This window comes from Salmo trutta, chromosome 28 (assembly GCF_901001165.1).
Source record: "Salmo trutta chromosome 28, fSalTru1.1, whole genome shotgun sequence".
NCBI classification, from domain to species: domain Eukaryota; kingdom Metazoa; phylum Chordata; class Actinopteri; order Salmoniformes; family Salmonidae; genus Salmo; species Salmo trutta.
Genome location: NC_042984.1, coordinates 42,977,859 through 42,998,825, shown reverse-complemented (window position 1 = coordinate 42,998,825; position 20,967 = coordinate 42,977,859). Strand labels below are relative to the sequence as shown.

Sequence of the window (20,967 nt, the reverse complement as noted above, 5' to 3'; positions counted from 1 at the left end):
CAGAAAATAGTGGGACACTGGTACACCCATCTACTGTCTGGAGAAGTCTGGTCAGAAGTGGCCGTTATGGAAGACTTGCAGCCAAAAAGCCATACCTCCAACGTGGAAACAAGGCCAAGCGACTTAACTATATAACGGAAACACAGGAACTGGGGTGAAGAAAAATGTCCAGGTGCTCTGGACTGATGAGTCAAAATTGGAGGTGATTTCACACAGTCACGAGATAAGAGCTACAATGCAAATATTTGCAACTCTTCACAGTTGTGTTCTGTGGGTGTCACTGAGAAGACTGATACACCATTTCATTGCTTCACATTTCAACCTTGTTTAACATTATCTGGTCTGAATATGGCGTGATTCCACCAATTGTAATCTTCTGCATCACTTTCAAAAGAAACTTTTATTTTGAAGGCAAACCGCAAATTCCAGTATTGTGTCTAATCCTTATTGTGGTTAGCTTCACAACACATAACCCGGTCCGGTCGAGCATCACGAGCCAGATGAAGCTAGCTGGCTGCTTATGACGTTAGCTTTGGGCAACAGGGTTAAGTAGCTGGCTAGCCATTTATTTTCATGAACTAAAGTTCAATTTCAATAGGCGGACAACAATACGTACTCACAAGGATTCCTAAATCATTGCTAAGAATAACGAAATTGACTGCAGTTTCTACTGGTCATTGTTTTCAGGCTGGTTGTATTGGTGCTAGCTAGGTACCAAGCTAAAGCTAGCTACCCCAGAAGTTGCGGTCGAACAAATAATGCTTTATTACCAACGCGGTATTGTAAAACACATCGTTCGTGGCCGGTGTTTGCTTGTTTGCAGACTTCTTTGTACAGCTTTGACAGTGCTACTGATAGTAGGGGCGGCTTTCCATGCTTGCACGTGCAAATTCAGAACACAACATTCTATAATAGAACTGTGTTAATTGACGTGTCAAATTAAAAACTTATTTGACGTGTCAAATAGTGTTATTTGATGTATTCTTTTTTGCCACGCAAAGACCCAAACGGTATTCCATAGCATGTTGTGAAGCTAATAGCACTGACGCTATTACTGTGCAACTCCGGTAGGGCAACATGTGTACCGGTACACGACCAGTTGGCGAAAGCCAACATCACCCACGACAGAGAACAGTTGATTATCAAGGGCAATGAATTCCATTTTCTTGGCGTTAATGGATTTTGCCTTTGAGTTGTCTCGCTGAAAATGTCTTTCAAATGACTGCTCGACTTGTTGACTGTTCGATCCACACAGCAGACATTGTAGGCTAGGTTAGGATGGCTGTGTTGCATATGTAGCGCTTGTCAGTTTTGACATCGGTTTTGCACATGGGCGTTATAAACTAGACATCGGGCCGATACCGATGTTGCATTTTTAGCTAATATCGTCCGATTCCAATATGTTCACCGAAATATCGTGCATCCCTAGTTCATTTAGAACCTAACAGTGGTAATGTAGAATGTTAATTAAAATAAGGAATTAGAATACTGTAAGTTAAGAGAACCTCTGATTCAAATGACTGATGTGGCTCACGCAATGGGATGTATTGTTTGTAAAGACAGTTGAGTTGAATCAACAAATCACAGCACATATTGATGGTTTTTACTTCCTGCTTTTACTTCCTGTCTTGTTCCTATGGGTACACTCGCGATGGCCGCCAGTCCATCCATTATGCCATCATTGACTTGAACGGGGACGCCAATTCTATTTCTATGGCAGCACATCGCTGCAACTCCCGTACGGACTCAGGAGAGGCAAAGGTCGAGAGCCGTGCATCCTCCGAAACACAACCCCGCCAAACCGCACTGCTTCTTGACACAATGCACGCTTAACCTCTCTAGGGTAGGTGGCACCAAATCGTCCCACCTACATAACAAAAAAAGGTACTATTTTTCATAAAATTGTAGTTATCTTAGCTAGCTGAATTGTTTACCAGTTGCTAAGCAGTTGCTAGGGACTCTTTTGGAAGAAGCTAGCTAGCTAACGAAGAATAACAAAGAATATCTAGTTAACAGAAGAAAAGAGAGAAAATCAGGACAGAAGAAAAAGGATATCAAAGTGAAACAGTTCTCTAAAGACACAAGAGACAATAATACAAGAAACAACACTTCTGTAGCTTGTCAACTATGTGTCTGTCTATCCCTGTTCTCTCCCCTCTGCACAGGCCATACAAACGCTTCACACCGCGTGGCCGCTGCCACTCTAACCTGGTGGTCCCAGCGCGCACGACCCACGTGGAGTTCCAGGTCTCCGGCAGCCTCTGGAACTGCCGGTCTGCGGCCAACAAGGCTGAGTTCATCTCAGCCTATGCTACCCTCCAGTCCCTAGACTTCCTGGCGCTGACGGAAACATGGATTACCACAGATAACACTGCTACTCCTACTGCTCTCTCCTCGTCTGCCCACGTATTCTCGCATACCCTAGAGCATCGAGCCAGCGGGGTGGTGGCACTGGAATCCTCATCTCTCCCAAGTGGACATTCTCTCTTTCTCCCCTGACCCATCTGTCTATCTCCTCATTTGAATTCCATGCTGTCACAGTTACCAGCCCTTTCAAGCTTAACATCCTTATCATTTATCGCCCTCCAGGTTCCCTTGGAGAGTTCATCAATGAGCTTGACGCCTTGATAAGTTCCTTTCCTGAGGATGGCTCACCTCTCAGTTCTGGGTGACTTTAACCTCCCCACGTCTACCTTTGACTCATTCCTCTCTGCCTCCTTCTTTCCACTCCTCTCCTCCTTTGACCTCACCCTCTCACCTTCCCCCCCTACTCACAAGGCAGGCAATACGCTTGACCTCATCTTTACTAGATGCTGTTCTTCCACTAATCTCATTGCAACTCCCCTCCAAATCTCCGACCACTACCTTGTATCCTTTTCCCTCTCGCTCTCATCCAACACTTCTCACTCTGCCCCTACTCGGATGGTATTGCGCCGTCCCAACCTTCGCTCTCTCTCTCCCGCTACTCTCTCCTCTTCCATCCTATCATCTCTTCCCTCTGCTCAAACCTTCTCCAACCTATCTCCTGATTCTGCCTCCTCAACCCTCCTCTCCTCCCTTTCTGCATCCTTTGATTTTCTCTGTCCCCTATCCTCCAGGCTGGCTCGGTCCTCCCCTCCTGCTCCGTGGCTTGACGATTCACTGCGAGCTCACAGAACAGGGCTCCGGGCAGCCGAGCGGAAATGGAGGAAAACTCGCCTCCCTGCGGACCTGGCATCCTTTCACTCCCTCCTCTCTACATTCTCCTCTTCTGTCTCTGCTGCTAAAGCCACTTTCTACCACTCTAAATTCCAAGCATCTGCCTCTAACCCTAGGAAGCTCTTTGCTACCTTCTCCTCCCTCCTGAATCCTCCTCCCCCTCCCAACCTCCTCCCTCCTCCCTCTCTGCGGATGACTTCGTCAACCATTTTGAAAAGAAGGTTGACGATATCCGATCCTCGTTTGCTAAGTCAAACGACACCGCTGGTCCTGCTCACACTGCCCTACCCTGTGCTTTGACCTCTTTCTCCCCTCTCTCTCCAGATGAAATCTTGCGTCTTGTGACGGCCGGCCGCCCAACAACCTGCCCACTTGACCCTATCCCCTCCTCTCTTCTCCAGACCATTTCCGGAGACCTTCTCCCCTACCCCACCTCGCTCATCAACTCATCCTTGACCGCTGGCTACGTCCCTTCCGTCTTCAAGAGAGCGAGAGTTGCACCCCTTCTGAAAAAACCTACACTCGATCCCTCCCATGTCAACAACTACAGACCAGTATCCCTTCTTTCTTTTCTCTCAAACTCTTGAACGTGCCATCCTTGGCCAGCTCTCCTGCTATCTCTCTCAGAATGACCTTGATCCTAATCAGTCAGGTTTCAAGACTGGGCATTCAACTGAGACTGCTCTTCTCTGTGTCACGGAGGCTCTCCGCACTGCTAAAGCTAACTCTCTCTCCTCTGCTCTCATCCTTCTAGACCTATCTGCTGCCTTTGATACTGTGAACCATCAGATCCCTTCTCTCTCCGAGTTGGGCAACTCCGGCGCAGCCCACGCTTGGATTGCGTCCTACCTGACAGGTCGCTCCTACCAGGTGGCATGGCGAGAATCTGTCTCCGCACCACGCGCTCTCACCACTGGTGTCCCCCAGGGCTCTGTTCTAGGCCCTCTCCTATTCTCGCTATACACCAAGTCACTTGGCTCTGTCATATCCTCACATGGTCTCTCCTATCATTGCTATGCAGACGACACACAATTAATCTTCTCCTTTCCCCTTCTGATAACCAGGCGGCGAATCGCATCTCTGCATGTCTGGCAGACATATCAGTGTGGATGACGGATCACCACCTCAAGCTGAACCTCGGCAAGACGGAGCTGCTCTTCCGCCCGGGGAAGGGCTGCCCGTTCCATGATCTCGCCATCACGGTTGACAACTCCCTTGTGTCCTCCTCCCAGAGTGCTAAGAACCTTGGCGTGATCCTGGACAACACCCTGTCGTTCTCCACTAACATCAAGGCGGTGACCCGATCCTGTAGGTTCATGCTCTACAACATTCGCAGAGTACGACCCTGCCTCACACAGGAAGCGACGCAGGTCCTAATCCAGGCACTTGTCATCTCCCGTCTGGATTACTGCAACTCGCTGTTGGCTGGGCTCCCTGCCTGTGCCATTAAACCCCTACAACTCATCCAGAACGCCGCAGCCCGTCTGGTGTTCAACCTTCCCAAGTTCTCACGTCACCCCGCTCTCTCCACTGGCTTCCAGTTGAAGCTCGCATCCGCTACAAGACCATGGTGCTTGCCTACGGAGCTGTGAGGGGAACGGCACCTCCATACCTTCAGGCTCTGATCAGGCCCTACACCCAAACAAGGGCACTGCGTTCATCCACCTCTGGCCTGCTGGCCCCCCTACCTCTGAGGATGCACGGTTCCCGCTCAGCCCAGTCCAAACTGTTCGCTGCTCTGGCACCCCAATGGTGGAACAAGCTCCCTCACGACGCCAGGACAGTGGAGTCAATCACCACCTTCCGGAGACACCTGAAACCCCACCTCTTTAAGGAATACCTGTGATAGGATAAAGTAATCCTTCTAACCCCCCCCCCCCCCTTAACCTGTTGGGGCTAGGGGGCAGTATTTACACGGCCGGATAAAAAACGTACCGATTTAATCTGGTTACTAATCCTACCCAGTAACTAGAATATGCATATACTTATTATATATGGATAGAAAACACCCTAAAGTTTCTAAAACTGTTTGAATGGTGTCTGTGAGTATAACAGAACTCATATGGCAGGCAAAAACCTGAGATGATTTCATGCAGGAAGTGGCCTGTCTGACAAGGTGTTGTTCTTCTTGCCTCTGTTTATTGAAGACAGAGGATCTTTGCTATAACGTGACACTTCCTACGGCTCCCATAGGCTCTCAGAGCCCGGGAAAAAGCTGAACGATAGAGGCAGCCTCTGGCTGAAACACATTATCGCCTTTGCCAAGTGGCCGATCAGAGGACAAAGGGCTTAGAGGACAAAGGGCTTTTGTCACGAAATGCGCCGTGCGCGTGACCCTAATTTACCATTCGGATAGTGTCTTGAACTCACAAACAAAACGCCGCTGTTTGAACATAACTATGGATTATTTGGGACCAAACCAACATTTGTTATTGAAGTAGAAGTCCTGGGAGTGCATTCTGACGAAGAACTCCAAAGGTAATCAAACTTTTCTAATAGTAAATCGGAGTTTGGTGAAGGCTAAACTTGCTGGGTGTCTAAATAGCTAGCCCTGTGATGCCGGGCTATCTACTTAAAATATTGCAAAATGTGCTTTCACCAAAAAGCTATTTTAAAATCGGACATATCGAGTGCATAGAGGAGTTCTGTATCTATAATTCTTAAAATAATTGTTATGCTTTTTGTGAACGTTTATCGTGAGTAATTTAGTAAATTGTTAGTAAATTCGCCGGAAGTTTGCGGGGGGTATGCTAGTTCTGAACGTCACATGCTAATGTAAAAAGCTGGTTTTTGATATAAATATGAACTTGATTGAACAAAACATGCATGTATTGTATAGCATAATGTCCTAGGGTTGTCATCTGATGAAGATCATCAAAGGTTAGTGCTGCATTTAGCTGTCTTCTGGGTTTATGTGACATTATATGCTAGCTTGAAAAATGGGTGTCTGATTATTTCTGGCTGGGTACTCTGCTGACATAATCTAATGTTTTGCTTTCGTTGTAAAGCCTTTTTGAAATCGGACAGTGGTGTGGTTAGATTAACGAGAGTCTTGTCTTTAAAATGCTGTAAAATAGTCATATGTTTGAGAAATTGAAGTAATAGCATTTCTAAGGTATTTGAAAACGCGCCACGGGATTCAACTGGCTGTTACATTTACATTTAAGTCATTTAGCAGACGCTCTTATCCAGAGCGACTTACAAATTGGTACATTCACCTTATGATATCCAGTGGAACAACCACTTTACAATAGTGCATCTAAATCTTTTAACACGGAAGCCAGGCGCACCAATGTGTCGGAGAAAACATTGTACACCTGGCAACCGCGTCAGCATGCATGCGCCCGGCCCGCCACAGGAGTCGCTAGATCGCGATGGGACAAGTAGGGCTGGGCGGTATACCGTATTTTATGATATACCGGAATTGATGCAAGGTTGGTTTGTATTTTTACTTTACCTTCTATACCGGTATTTGAATGTTTGGTTTGTTAAATGTCACACGCCACATGTAATGTCAACTTCGCTACTTGAGTCATCTCTCTCCGCTCTTTGTCTCAGTGCCACTTTCCACACAGACCTAGCCACGCCCCCATCACTCAAGGAGTGCATTTGATGTTCTTCAACCAAGAGACACTTGCGTTCAGTCTGCATGGTCAATGCAGCACATGCAACAATGTTGTTGACAACAATGCTGTTTTCACTTTACTTCTTATTATAAATCCACTAGCGCTAATTAGACGCTAATTGTTAGCCGCTAATAGCTTATAAATGTACCGAGTAAGAGCAAACATAGCTAGTTAATACATCCTGATAATACCAGTGATTGTGTAGAACTAAATCAGCATGTTTGTGCAACAGTATCTTCTAAATCAAAGAGGAATATGCAAAGCAAGAATATGTTAGCTACATGAAGTAGCTAAGAGAAAACATCCAATGTAGCCAAAGCTTATAGGGTCCCCTAGAAAACACTTACCCTGTCACAATAACTCCTTCCTGGCATTTTAATTCGTTGTCATCTCAAACAATGTAATCAAAGTGCCCACTTATGTTCTAACTATAGAATAGTCATTCTATTTCTATGATTCCAACAGTTTTGCTCTAATTTGCAAGTCAAATCGTAATTACAACATTTTGTTAAAAATAAGTCCTGGATTATTTGCCCATATCGTGCAGCCCTACGTGGCAGTGTGGAAATTATCTCAATTGAGCAGTGGTGTAAAGTACTTAAGTAGAAATACTTTCAAGTACTACTTAAGTTTTTTTGACAGCTGTACTTCACTACATTCATAAAGAAAATACTTTTTACTCCATACATTTTCCCTGACACCTAAAAGTACTTGTTACATTTTGAATGCATAAATAAAATAGCAGACCAGGCAAATGGTCCAATTCATGCACTTGTCAAGAGAACATCCCTGGTAATTTTTTTACATTTACATTTTAGTCATTTAGCAGACGCTCTTATCCAGAGCGACTTACAGTAGTGAATGCATACATTTCATAAAATGTTTTCCCGTACTGGTCCCCCGTGGGAATCGAACCCACAACCCTGGCGTTGCAAACACCATGCTCTACCAACTGAGCCTACTGCCTCTGATCTTTACAAACAAATGCTTTGTTTGTAAATTATGTCTGAGTGTTGGGAGTGTGCCCCTGGCTATCTGTAAATTTAAAAAAATAAATATATATATTTTTTAAATGGTGCCATCTGGTTTGCTTAATATAAGGAATTTGAAATTATTTATACTTTTGATAATTAAGTACATTTTATCAATTACATTTACTTTTGATACTTAAGTATATTTAAAACCAAATACTTTTACTCAAGTAGTATTTTACTGGGTGACTTTCACTTGAGTCATTTTCTATTATGGTATCTTCCCTTTTACTCAAGTATGACAATTGGGTACTTTTTCCACCACTGCAATTGAGTGCAGGAAATGCTGAAATGATAAGTGCTGAAATTTGTTTGGTTGAAGTTGAATTGAACAGTATATAAAACAATCAGAATGGAGAAAGACTCACTCATTGAAATCACTTAGAATGTATGTGTTGCCATCCTACGATCACTCACTACTCAAAGCAAACGTAGAACTTTTATTATTAAAAAACAAAAAATACCATCATACCGTCCAATTTTTTTCAAATACTGTGATATAATATTTTGGCCATATCGCCCAGCCCTAGGGACAAGGACATCACGGCCGGCCAAACCCTCCCCTAACCCGGACGGCGCTGGGGCAATTGTGCGTCGCCTCATGGGTCTCCCGGTCGCAGCCGGCTGCGACACAGCTCGGTATTGAATCATGATCTGTAGTAACGCAGCTAGCACTGATGCCTGGGGCTGCCCACTTTTATGCACCTCCGATATTCTGCTTCCCATGTCAATCAACAACACTGTAGACATTATGATGTTGATGCTCCTCACCCATTTAACTCAAAGGCTCGGATGAGGATGTGCTGTAGCACCTCTAGTGATGTTATCTGAGGATCCACAGCAAACGAGCGACGCTCCACTGGCAGCATCCCCTCCCACTTCTGAGGAAGGTGAGAAACAATCATGTAATTGTAACCATTAATTGTAGGCCCATTTTATAACATCTGTAAATCATCAAATCAAATGTTATTAGTCACATGGGCCGAATACAACAGGTGTAGACCTTACAGTGAAATGCTTACTTATGAGCCCCTAACCAACAACGCAGTTCCCCCCAAAAATATGGATAAGAATAAGAGAAAAGTAACAAGTAATTAAAGAGCAGCAGTAAAAAACAATAGCGAGACTATATACGGGGGGTACTGATACAGAGTCAATGTGCGGGGGCACCGGTTAGTTGAGGTAGTATGTATGTACATGTAGGTAGAGTTATTAAAGTGACTATGTATAGATGACAACAGAGATTAGCAGTGGTGTAAAGGAGGGGGGGGCAATGCAAATAGTCTAGGTAGCCATGTGATTAGATGTTCAGGAGTCTTATGGCTTGGGGGTAGAAGCTGTTTAGAAGCCTCTTGGAACTAGACTTGGTGCTCCGGTACTGCTTGCCGTGTGGTAGCAGAGAGAACAGTTTATGACTACGGTGGCTGGAGTCTCAATTTTTAGGGCCTTCCTCTATACCAGGCGGTGTCAGAGGTCCTGGATGGCAGGAATCTTGGCCCCAGTGATGTACTGGGCCGATTGCACTTCCCTCTGTAGTGCCTTGTGGTCGGAGGCCGAGCAGCTGCCATACTAGGCAGTGATGCAACCAGTCAGGATGCTCTCGATGGTGCAGCTGTAGAACCTTTTGAGGAATTGAGGACCCATGCCAAATCTTTTCAGTCCTCTGAGGGGGAATAGGTGTTGTCGTGTCATCTTCACGACTGTCTTGGTGTGCTTGAACCATGTTAGTTTATTGGTGATGTGGACACCAAGGAACTTGAAGCTCTCAACCTGCTCCACTGCAGCCCGCCGATGAGAATGGGGGCGTGCTCGGTCCTCTTTTTCCTGTAGTCCACAAATCATCTCCAAAATCATGTGACTGAATCAATGTCATTCTTCCTTTCCAATGAAAAGGCTAACCTGGGTTTCAGAGTGATAGTTTAGAAATGTATTGTAACTAAATTCTCAGTTTAGAACCCAGGCTACCAATCTAGAACCAAAAGGCAACAACAAATTGTGAATTTAATGCATGGCAGACTGACCTTTTACAATCTTTTTATTTTGTACAATGAATGGGTTGAATACCAAATAAGGCGTAGAGGCCACAAGACAGCAGAAACACCCACTTTTAACATACTAGCTGACGTGTCACTAGCTTACAACATGGAGTTCTCAATGGAGTCGAATTGCGATGAGTTTTGGCAGAGTATACCTCCGACTAGGCCTACATCGAGTCGGTAACCTGTTGTCTTTTCTTTGGGTGCTGCAATCCGTAGTTTGATAAAAACGTTATTCTATGTGATCTCTGTCAAATTGCACCGGCTAATCCACTGTTTTTCTACAGAGTACAAAGTTAGCGACTTCCAAACCTGCATTACCACTCGATACATTTAGAAATAATTATTTATGGCTTACTGCGTACCTGTCCTTGTCATAGAGTTGTCAGTGAGAGTTGGAATGCATAGTTTTTTTATTTAAAGAATTGCATTCTACGCACCCCTTACCGAAACGGAAACTTGCCGTGCAATGACGGGCTGCTACCTCTCCGTTAACAAACAGCTCCTTTGGTGGAGGTAAAATAATTTTTCAGTTAAAAACTATTGATTGCAGCACCCAAAGAAACGAACGCAGATACACAGGACAAACATAGGTAAGAGGAATGCATTAAAGAATGGACATTTTTACAAGTATCGGCTGTTGTATTCGGAAGTAGGCCTACACTCCGCCAAAACGCTTCGCAACTCAACTCCATTGAGCTGTACAGTTGAAGTCGGAAGTTTACATACACCTTAGTCAAATACATTTAAACTCAGTTTCTCACAATTCCTGACATTTAATCCTAGTAAAAATTCCCTGTCTTAAGATCACCACTTTATTTTAAGAATGTGAAATGTCAGAATAATAGTAGAGAGAATGATTTATTTCAGCTTTTATTTCTTTCATCACATTCCCAGTGGGTGAGACGTTTACATACACTCAATTAGTATTTGGTAGCATTGCCTTTAAATTTAACTTGGGTCAAACGTTTTGGGTAGCCTTCCACAAGCTTCCCACAATAAGTTGGGTGAATTTTGGCCCATTCCTCCTGACAGAGCTGGTGTAGCTGAGTCAGGTTTGTAGGCCTCCTCGCTCGCACACGCTTTTTCAGTTCTTCCTACACATTTTCTATGGTATTGAGGTCAGGGCTTTGTGATGGCCACTCCAATACCTTGACTTTGTTGACCTTGAGCCATTTTGCCACAACTTTGGAAGTATGCTTGGGGTCATTGTCCATTTGGAAGACCCATTTGCGACCAAGCTTTAACTTCCTGACTGATGTCTTGAGATGTTGCTTCAATATATCCACATAATTTGCCTTCCTCATGATGCCATCTATTTTGTGAAATGCACCAGTACCTCCTGCAGCAAAGGACCCCCACAACATGATGCTGCCACCCCCGTGCTTCACGGTTGGGATGGTGCGCGTTGGCTTGGAAGCCTCCCCCTTTTTCCTCCAAACATAACAATGGTCATTATGGCCAAACAGTTCTATTTTTGTTTCATCAGACCAGAGGACATTTCTCCAAAAAGTACAATCTTTGTCCCCATGTGCAGTTGCAAACTGTAGTCTGGCATTTTTATGGCGGTTTTGGAGCATTGGCTTCTTCCTTGCTGAGCTGACTTTCAGGTTATGTCGATATAGGACTCGTTTTACTGTGGATATAGATACTTTTGTACCTGTTTCCTCCAGCATCTTCACAAGGTCCTTTGCTGTTGTTCTGGGATTGATTTCCACTTTTCGCACCAAAGTACGTTCATCTCTAGGAGACAGAACGCGTCTCCTTCCTGAGCGGAATGACGGCTGCGTGGTCCCATGGTGTTTATACTTACGTACTATTGTTTGTACAGATGAACGTGGTACCTTCAGGCATTTGGAAATTGCTCCCAAGGATGAACCAGACTTGTAGAGGTCTAATTATAAGTGAAATAATCTGTCTGTAAACAATTGTTGGAAAAATTACTTGTGTCATTCACAAAGTAGATGTTCTAACCGACTTGCCAAAACTATAGTTTGTTAACAAGAAATTTGTGGAGTGCTTGAAAAACAAGTTAATGACTCCAACCTAAGTCTATGTAAACTTCCAACTTCAACTGTATATAGAGCACCACAGTATGTTCAGTCTTATGTAGTAAAATTTGAAATTGTTTTTTTTTACATTGGATAAAAGTAGAGACTCAGAGCTACAAAATGGTATATCATACTGCATCTTTGAGGAACAATGGGAAAGTAATTCTGCTTTGAAAGTTGATAAACTTGTAAACTCACTTTTGAGAAAATGGCCTTTGAATGTTTTGGTATCTAGTGAAGAGCTCTTCTTTTTTTTGGTAAATATATATATATACACATATGCATACATACATACACACACAATTTTTTTTTAGAATATACCTTTATTATCCCCTGCAAACTCTACCACCCTTCCCCTAATTGGAGTAAACTAATAAACAATAACACTTAGGCTTCTACCTTCAGTTTACACATTTTACAAACACAATCTATTTTACAATAGTTATATTTTGTTTTTTAGTCCTTCCTCTATTTCTGATGTCCATCCAGTTTGATTTCTATTTGTAACTGATATTTCACAAAATTTCTGAAATATACATTTTACAGATCCCGTATGTTTTACATTGGTTATCTTGTTGTTTAGTCCCACCCTTCAGCTCCATTCAACCCCTCCAATCTATCTCTTAACACCATCCATTTTGGATTTCTATTTGCCATATATTTTTCAACTGTGCTGTGATGCTTCACAAAAGTACTGAACCTTTCTATTCTCATAGCTTCTACAGATTGTAAATTAAAAATTAAACATTTTTGCTAAAATAATTATATTATTGATTGACTATGACTTTTCAAATCACCCAGTATTGCTATCTGCAGCGTTAGTTCTAGGCAAATGTTGTAATTCTTCAGCCATTCCTGGACCTGTGACCAAAAAAGAGCTACATATGGACAATACCAAAATAAATGATCTAATGACTGCCTCCTCACAGCAAAATCTGCAGAGCTGGGAAGATTTGTATATATATGGGGGATACATTCTATTGGTTGCAAGAATTTTGGATAGTAATTTAAATTGAAAAATTTGAAGTTTTGAATCTGCCGTTGTTTTGCGTATCAATTCATAAACCAATTAATTCATAAACCATGACTCTTCCCAACTCTTTTGCAATTTATATGGCACAGCTGTCAGTTTTTTGGTCCTTAAATGAAATTGGTATATGTTTTAATTTATCACACTTTTCTTTAACCATTTGTGTTCTTTAATGCAGGGCCAACATACAAGTTCCTTACTTTTTTCCCCTTCTACTTGCCTCTTCCATTTTTTGTGGTAATGCTGCAATTAGTTGGGCAGCGCAAACATTTCCATATGTCTGTGTTAGCTGCATGTGTGACATAACTCCACCAGTCCTATTTATGATATCATTCACTAAAATTATATCTTTTTTTAAAAATTTCTTCGAACAATACGTATTTTTTTTATCAATTAGTATATTTGAGTTAAACTTTGAGATGTAGCTATTATTTACTATTTTACACCTAGGGTTACTAAACATAACTTTATCCCATTTTATAAGGGATTCTCAAATTGAAATATTCCAGGCATTTATATATAAACTCCAGTCGTACTTTATCAAAAGCCTTTTCAAAATCAGCTATGAAAACCAGGCCTGGTGTCCCTGATATTTCATAGTATTCTATTGTTTCCAGTACTTGTCTTATATTATCTCCAATGTATTGTCCATGTAAAAAACCTGCCTGATTAGGATGAATAATATCTGACAAAACTTTTTTAAATTCTATGCACCAAGCATTTTGCTCTGATTTTTTGCATCACAACACTGAAGTGTAAGAGGCCTCCAATTTTTTTAAATGGACTGAATCTTGTGTGTGTGTGTTTTATATATATATATATATATATACACACACACACACACACACACACACACACACACACCACTTGGGTCCTGTTTCAGTAATAATGATATCAGACCTTCTTGTTGCGTGTCTGATAATCTACCGTTTATATAGGAGTGGTTAAAACATGCTAATAACGGTCCTCTGAGTATATCAACAAAAAGTTTGGTATACTTCCACTGGTATGCCATCCAGCCCTGGAGTTTTCCCAGTCTTAAAGGCTTTAATCGCATCAAGCAGTTCCTCCTCTGTAATTTGGCCTTCACATGAGTCTCTGTACAGATGTTCACTTGACATTATTATTAGGAAACAAATCCATACAATTAGTTTCAGTTAGTGGAGATGGAGGAGACAAACAAAAACATATTCTTAAAGTACTTTACTTCCTCTTTCAAAATATAATTTGGTGAATCATGCGTGACTCCATCATTTGTAACAAGTTTCAATACATTTTTTTGGTAGCTTTTCTATGTTGAAGAATGAAAAATAATTTGGTGCATTTTTCCCCATATTCCATCCAGTTCACTTTATTTTTATAATATATTACACTGGATCTTTCTTGAATAAGTTCCTCCATTTCTTTTTGTTTTTCCTGTAACTTATTCTGAGGCTCTATGGTACAGTTTTTATTGCTATCTAACTGTACTGTTAGTCATTCAATTCCCTTTGTTAATATGGACTCTTGATCTTTTGTTTTATCGATGAGTACTGAATTGCATGGCCTCCAAAGGCACATTTAAGTGTCCCATACAATAAGGGGATGTGCTGTACCTATGTTATGTCTGAAAGTCAGTTATAAATTATTCTGTCCTAGTTTAACAATTTATCATCGAGTATGCTTTGATTAAATTTCCAATATCCTCGCCCACGTGGAAATTCTGTAAGAGTAATATATATTCCAATTATTTGATGATCTGACCGCATTCTGTCTTCTATCAACACTTTAATTTTTGGTGCCAGAGAATGGCATAAGAAAGTAGTCAAGACGACTAGCTTGATTAAGCCTCCGCCATGTATATCTCACTAGGTCAGGGTATTTAAGCCTCCATAGATCCACTAATTCCAATATATCCATGACATTCATGATTTCCTTATGTGCCTGAGGATGATAGTTTGTAGTGTGATTTCCTTTCCGGTCCATAGAGGTATTTAAGACCATATTAAAATCTCCCACCAAAATAATTATAATAAATAGTCTAGTGTTGCTTATAGAGTTGATAAATTATTATATATATTTCCAAAAAAGCTTGGATCATTATTTGAACCGTATAGGTTAATAAGCCATATCTGTTTATTGTCCAATAACATATTTAACATAATCCATCTACCTTGATGATCTATTTGGACAATTTGCACATTTGGATCAAAATTACTGTTAATTAATACCATCACCCCTTTAGAATTTCTTTGTCCATGGGAGAAATATATTTCGCCCCCCCAGTCCTTTTTCCACAAAACTTCATCTAAAATTGTTGAATGTGTTTCCTGTAAACAATAGATATTATATTCCTTCTCTTTTAGCCAGGTAAATACTGATCGTCTTTTCTTATTATCTGCTAAGCCATTACAATTATAACTGGCTATACTTATTTCACCACTTACCATAATGAGACAACTTTCAACTCTATTTATCAAAATATATATGTTTGTAAACTTACCATTAAAAAGTAACATGATGATTGAGTGTCTATATAGCTGTACCATGATATTTGTATTGCTACTAAGTAAACGTCCAATTTGTCCACACTATTCCACCCGCTAAAAGCCCTCCTCATCCCGAGTTGGGTTGTCATCCCAATGCCCGGCAGACCACCCCCTGTATCCCATAGCCCTGAAGGGACTGGGATCCATCCTTGGAAAAGAACACACAGTGCCATTTACAGAACAGAAGTAGATCAACCGCCAAATGCATTTCCATCGCCCTCACCTCAATTTGTATTATATACTGCTCAAAAATAAAGGGAACACATAAACAACACATCCTAGATCTGAATGAAAGAAATAATCTTATTAAATACTTTTTTCTTTACATAGTTGAATGTGCTGACAACAAAATCACACAAAAATAATCAATGGAAATCCAATTTATCAACCCATGGAGGTCTGGATTTGGGGTCACACTCAAAATTAAAGTGGAAAACCACACTACAGGCTGATCCAACTTTGATGTAATGTCCTTAAAACAAGTCAAAATGAGGCTCAGTAGTGTGTGTGGCCTCCACGTGCCTGTATGACCTCCCTACAACGCCTGGGCATGCTCCTGATGAGGTGGCGGATGGTCTCCTGAGGGATCTCCTCCCAGACCTGGACTAAAGCATCCGCCAACTCAAGGACAGTCTGTGGTGCAACGTGGCGTTGGTGGATGGAGCGAGACATGATGTCCCAGATGTGCTCAATTGGATTCAGGTCTGGGGAACGGGCGGGCCAGTCCATAGCATCAATGCCTTCCTCTTGCAGGAACTGCTGACACACTCCAGCCACATGAGGTCTAGCATTGTCTTGCATTAGGAGGAACCCAGGGCCAACCGCACCAGCATATGGTCTCACAAGGGGTCTGAGGATCTCATCTCGGTACCTAATGGCAGTCAGGCTACCTCTGGCGAGCACATGGAGGGCTGTGCGGCCCCCCAAAGAAATGCCACCCCACACCATGACTGACCCACCGCCAAACCGGTCATGCTGGAGGATGTTGCAGGCAGCAGAACGTTCTCCACGGCGTCTCCAGACTCTGTCACGTCTGTCACATGCTCAGTGTGAACCTGCGTTCATCTGTGAAGAGCACAGGGCGCCAGTGGCGAATTTGCCAATTTTGGTGTTCTCTGGCAAATGCCAAATGTCCTGCACGGTGTTGGGCTGTAAGCACAACCCCCACCTGTGGACGTCGGGCCCTCATACCACCCTCATGGAGTCTGTTTCTGACCGTTTGAGCAGACACATGCACATTTGTGGCCTGCTGGAGGTCATTTTGCAGGGCTCTGGCAGTGCTTCTCCTGCTCCTCCTTGCACAAAGGCGGAGGTAGCGGTCCTGCTGCTGGGTTGTTGCCCTCCTACGGCCTCCTCCACATCTCCTGATGTACTGGCCTGTCTCCTGGTAGCGCCTCCATGCTCTGGACACTACGCTGACAGACACAGCAAACCTTCTTGCCACAGCTCGCATTGATGTGCCATCCTGGATGAGCTGCACTACCTGAGCCACTTGTGTGGGTTGTAGACTCGGTCTCATGCTACCACTAGAGTGAAAGCACCGCCAGCATTCAAAAGTGACCAAAACATCAGCCAGGAAGCATAGGAACTGAGAAGTGGTCTGTGGTCCCCACCTGCAGAACCACTCCTTTATTGGGGGTGTCTTGCTAATTGCCTATAATTTCCACCTGTTGTCTATTCCAACAGCATGTGAAATTTATTGTCAATCAGTGTTGCTTCCTAAGTGGACAGTTTGATTTCACAGAAGTGTGATTGACTTGGAGTTACATTGTGTTGTTTAGGTGTTCCCTTTATTTTTTTGAGCAGTGTATTTAGTCATCAAAAATATATTTAAAAAAATCCTGTTTCTTATTTTCAATAATTAGCTATTAATATTTGTAGTAATGTAGGCAATTTATGCAAAGTATTTTACCTCTCACCAGTCTCACCATTACCAAAATTACATTATTGCAAGCAATTATTATATTAGCAAACAATTATTGTGAATCATCCAATATTGTCCCTTAACATCTTTTACTCCTTCGCAACAGTTGTGGGATACGCATATACACCCACATACACGCTCAACCCTTTTCCCCCACACAACCATAGGCTCACATTCTCAACAGTTGCACCATCCCAGAGCCCAACTCAAGAAAGGTCTTGATTTACAAATGCATATACAGTTGCAGCTGTATGAGAAGGCCTGCAAGACTGTGCAAAAAAATGGGCAGAAATGGGGAGATTTTATTAACCATTGTCACATCCTAGATGGAGGTCAAATGTACCCCTTTTCCCTGAAACACCCACAACACGGTCCCCCGTATTGACCATATTCCCAAGCATCTCCATGCAGTCAGACTTTTGATTTTGTGCCACCAGGGCCACAATAATATACCCCCTCTCTGAATGTCCGAGTGTGACCCCCTCCCCATAGGTTACTACAGCTAGTGTTGCCAGCACTGCCACTGCCTGGGTGGGGGCACCCCACCGGAATCCCCACCGGCGAGGTACAAGGTCGTCAAGGTTCTCATTAGCAGCTTTGAGAATTTCCTTGTACATTATGCTCTCCCTTTAGGGGGCTTTGGCTTTGCAGGACCAACCCTGCCAAGCAGGCTCAGAATCTTGAGGGGGCAGTGCTGCTCTGGTGGAGTGCTTCAGAGATGTTTAATTTCTCATAACAAGAATAGACTGACGAGTTTCAGAACAAAGTTCTTTGTTTCTGGACATTTTGATCCTGTAATCGAACCCACAAATGCTGATGCTCCAGATACTCAACTAGTCTAAAGAAGGCCAATTGTATTGCTTCTTTAAATCAGCACAACAGTTTTCAGCTGTGCTAACATAATTGCAAAAGGATTTTCTAATGATCAATTAGCCTTTTAAAATGATAAACTTGGATTAGCTAACACAGCGTGCCATTGGAACAGAGGAGTGATGGTTGCTGATAATGGGCCTCTGTACGCCTATGTAGATATTCCATAAAAAAATCTGCCCTTTCCCGCTACAATAGTCATTGACAACATTAACAATGTCTACACTGTATTTCTGATCAATTTTATGTTATTTTAAATGGACAAAGAAAAAAGCTTTTCTTTCAAAAACAAGTGACCCCAAACCTTTGAACGGTAGTGTATATATATGCAAAAAATTGCAACAAAAAAAAAGTTTTTGCTTTGTCATTATGGGGTATTGTGTGTAGATTGAAGAGGAATAAAATCAATTTAATACATTTTAGAATAAGGCTGTAACGTAACAAAACTCAGGTTCTGAATACTTTCCCAATGCACTGTATTCACCAGTATTTACCCACCAAAGCTTAAATGCTAATTAGCTGCTAATGTGGCTATCGTAAAGAACTACAAATTCCATGATGATCTGGACGAGACTGCCGAATCGAGACAAAGGTAAGAATCTTTCAATTAACTATCTAATGTTAGCTTAACGTAGTAATGAATAAATTGGCTACATTTCTTTAAATTGACAATTCTGTGAACAGTCTTGTGCAAGTTTTAAATTGACAATACCTGTTAACAAAGGTGTCAGCTAGAGATGATGTGCAGGAGCTTTCAGGGATTTTTAGCTTTGCATGATGTCTACTTTGATGCTAATTAGCATTCGAATCTGAGAGTAAATAGAGCCAGACATAGACAAGACACTCTTGTCTAATGAATCGCACTCCACACTGCCCTTTCCCACCCGGACAAAAGGAACAATTTGTCTAATAAAAGTAACTCGTTTTCGTTGCAAAACGATTACAGTTTGGAGTAAACGGCTTCCGTTGCAAAAAGTTTTGTAACAGACAAAACATTTTGCAACGGAAACCGAATAATGAATACATTAAGCCGAATCTGCTGCAAAACCTAACTCTCGTTTGTGTTTTCCGTTTTGAAAACGGTTTGTTGCAAAACTTTCGAAACAGACTAAACTTTTTGAAAACAGAATCGGCGTAATGAATACACCTCTGGAGTGGTGATGTTTACTAAATTACTTGTACCAAAAAAAACATTTAGCTAAAGTTATATCATCCTGCCACGTTACTGTGGGGTTCTGTCTCTGAATCACTGAATTAATTATTTGGAATAACACAATTAGCCTACTAGCTAACTGTCAAGACTTGCTAAACTCGGTTGACTCACAATTCTGCTTTCTATTATTTTCCTAGTGCATGACCACAACGCATCACATCAGCAAGTAAACCCATTGTCAATCACCGAATATTCCTAATCTGTTTAGCTAGCGTTATTTTTCTTAAACCAATTATTTACTTTTTATAGTCAGAAGATCCAAGAGGGTTGGTTGATTACGTTAGAATAATGCCGCGTTCAAAACAGCTGGTAACTCGGAAATCTTTGAATTCCGACTTCAACGCGTTCAAGACAACCGGGAACTCGGGGGAAAAAATATTTTGAACATTCATACAATTCGGAAGTCTATGTCGGACACTCGTGCATCGTTCTTGAGCTCAGACTTTCCGACCTTAAGATCACTGACGTCAAGATTTGACACCCCCCCCAGTTCCTTCTTGTCTTCAAAACACCATACTGTACACTTTGCTCATTACTATAGACGTTAGCAACTGTAGGCTCAATGCTAAAAACAACAAATAGGTCGGCCACAGTCATGACAATAGCTAGCTTACTATCTGGAAATGTGATACCTGGCAAAATACGCAAGGGTACACCAACTAGCTAGCCGCTGCTATTCGATCATTCACACACTAGCGGTTCTGGGGGGGGGGGGGTGTTGGACCCTCTTGTGGCCCCCCTAAATGTGGAGTATGAAATAATTTTTACATAACTAATTTTTGCTATCGTTCTTTTTTTACATCCGTTATTAGACAGTGGCAACGATTATGAACATGGTATTTTGCCTGCAATGCAGTGAAGAAAACGATATGACAACAATAACATCTAATGTAACTGGCCCCTCTAACAGTACAACTGGCCCCAGCTTGGACCCCCCCGTTGAAATGGTCTAGAACCGCCACTACATTCACATATTCCTCACCTTGACTTTGACACGCACTACACCCCTCTCCTCCTCAGTTGTCATGTTTAGGAGTTCACTGAACACACGACAGTTGTATTCAATTAGATTTTTCTTATATTATAGCCATTTGTAAAACGAGAACTATCGCGCCGACCCGTATTTTTCCGTTGCCGCTTTGTCCAGACCTGTACATCTGCGAGAATAAGAGCAATCTATTTCCTGTTTGCCTGGAATGAGCTTTCAAAATAAAAGCGCTTCTCAAACGTTTGCAGAACTTCACCGAAGCTAATTTGTCAAATTATCAATTCTTATTTCCGTTAACATGTTTTGAGTACCAGAAAACAGATAATGTACAGATTTACTAAAACATTTGTCAAAATGCTTTTCTTGGTAACAAATGGGGACTTTTAATATTGCCCAAAAAGTATTGAAGTTTCAACTTTTACGAATGGAAATCAGGATATGACGCTCATACATATTACATCATTGTGGGACG

General features: G+C 42.1%; 1 protein-coding gene across 1 annotated transcript in view; it reads right to left on the bottom strand.

Annotated features, from left to right (window-relative positions):
• The window catches only part of LOC115166304 (TBC1 domain family member 25), a 32,259-nt gene extending 11,504 nt beyond the window's left edge, over positions 1–20,755 (bottom strand). Inside the window, exons 1-2 of the mRNA XM_029720186.1 lie at positions 20,490–20,755; positions 8,627–8,736 (exon numbers count right to left, since the gene is read on the bottom strand). Of these exons, the coding sequence (XP_029576046.1) occupies positions 8,627–8,736; positions 20,490–20,534 (155 nt within the window). The 5' untranslated portion in view covers positions 20,535–20,755. The remainder of the gene's footprint in view (positions 1–8,626; positions 8,737–20,489) is intronic.
• Between the last annotated feature and the right edge of the window lie 212 nt (positions 20,756–20,967).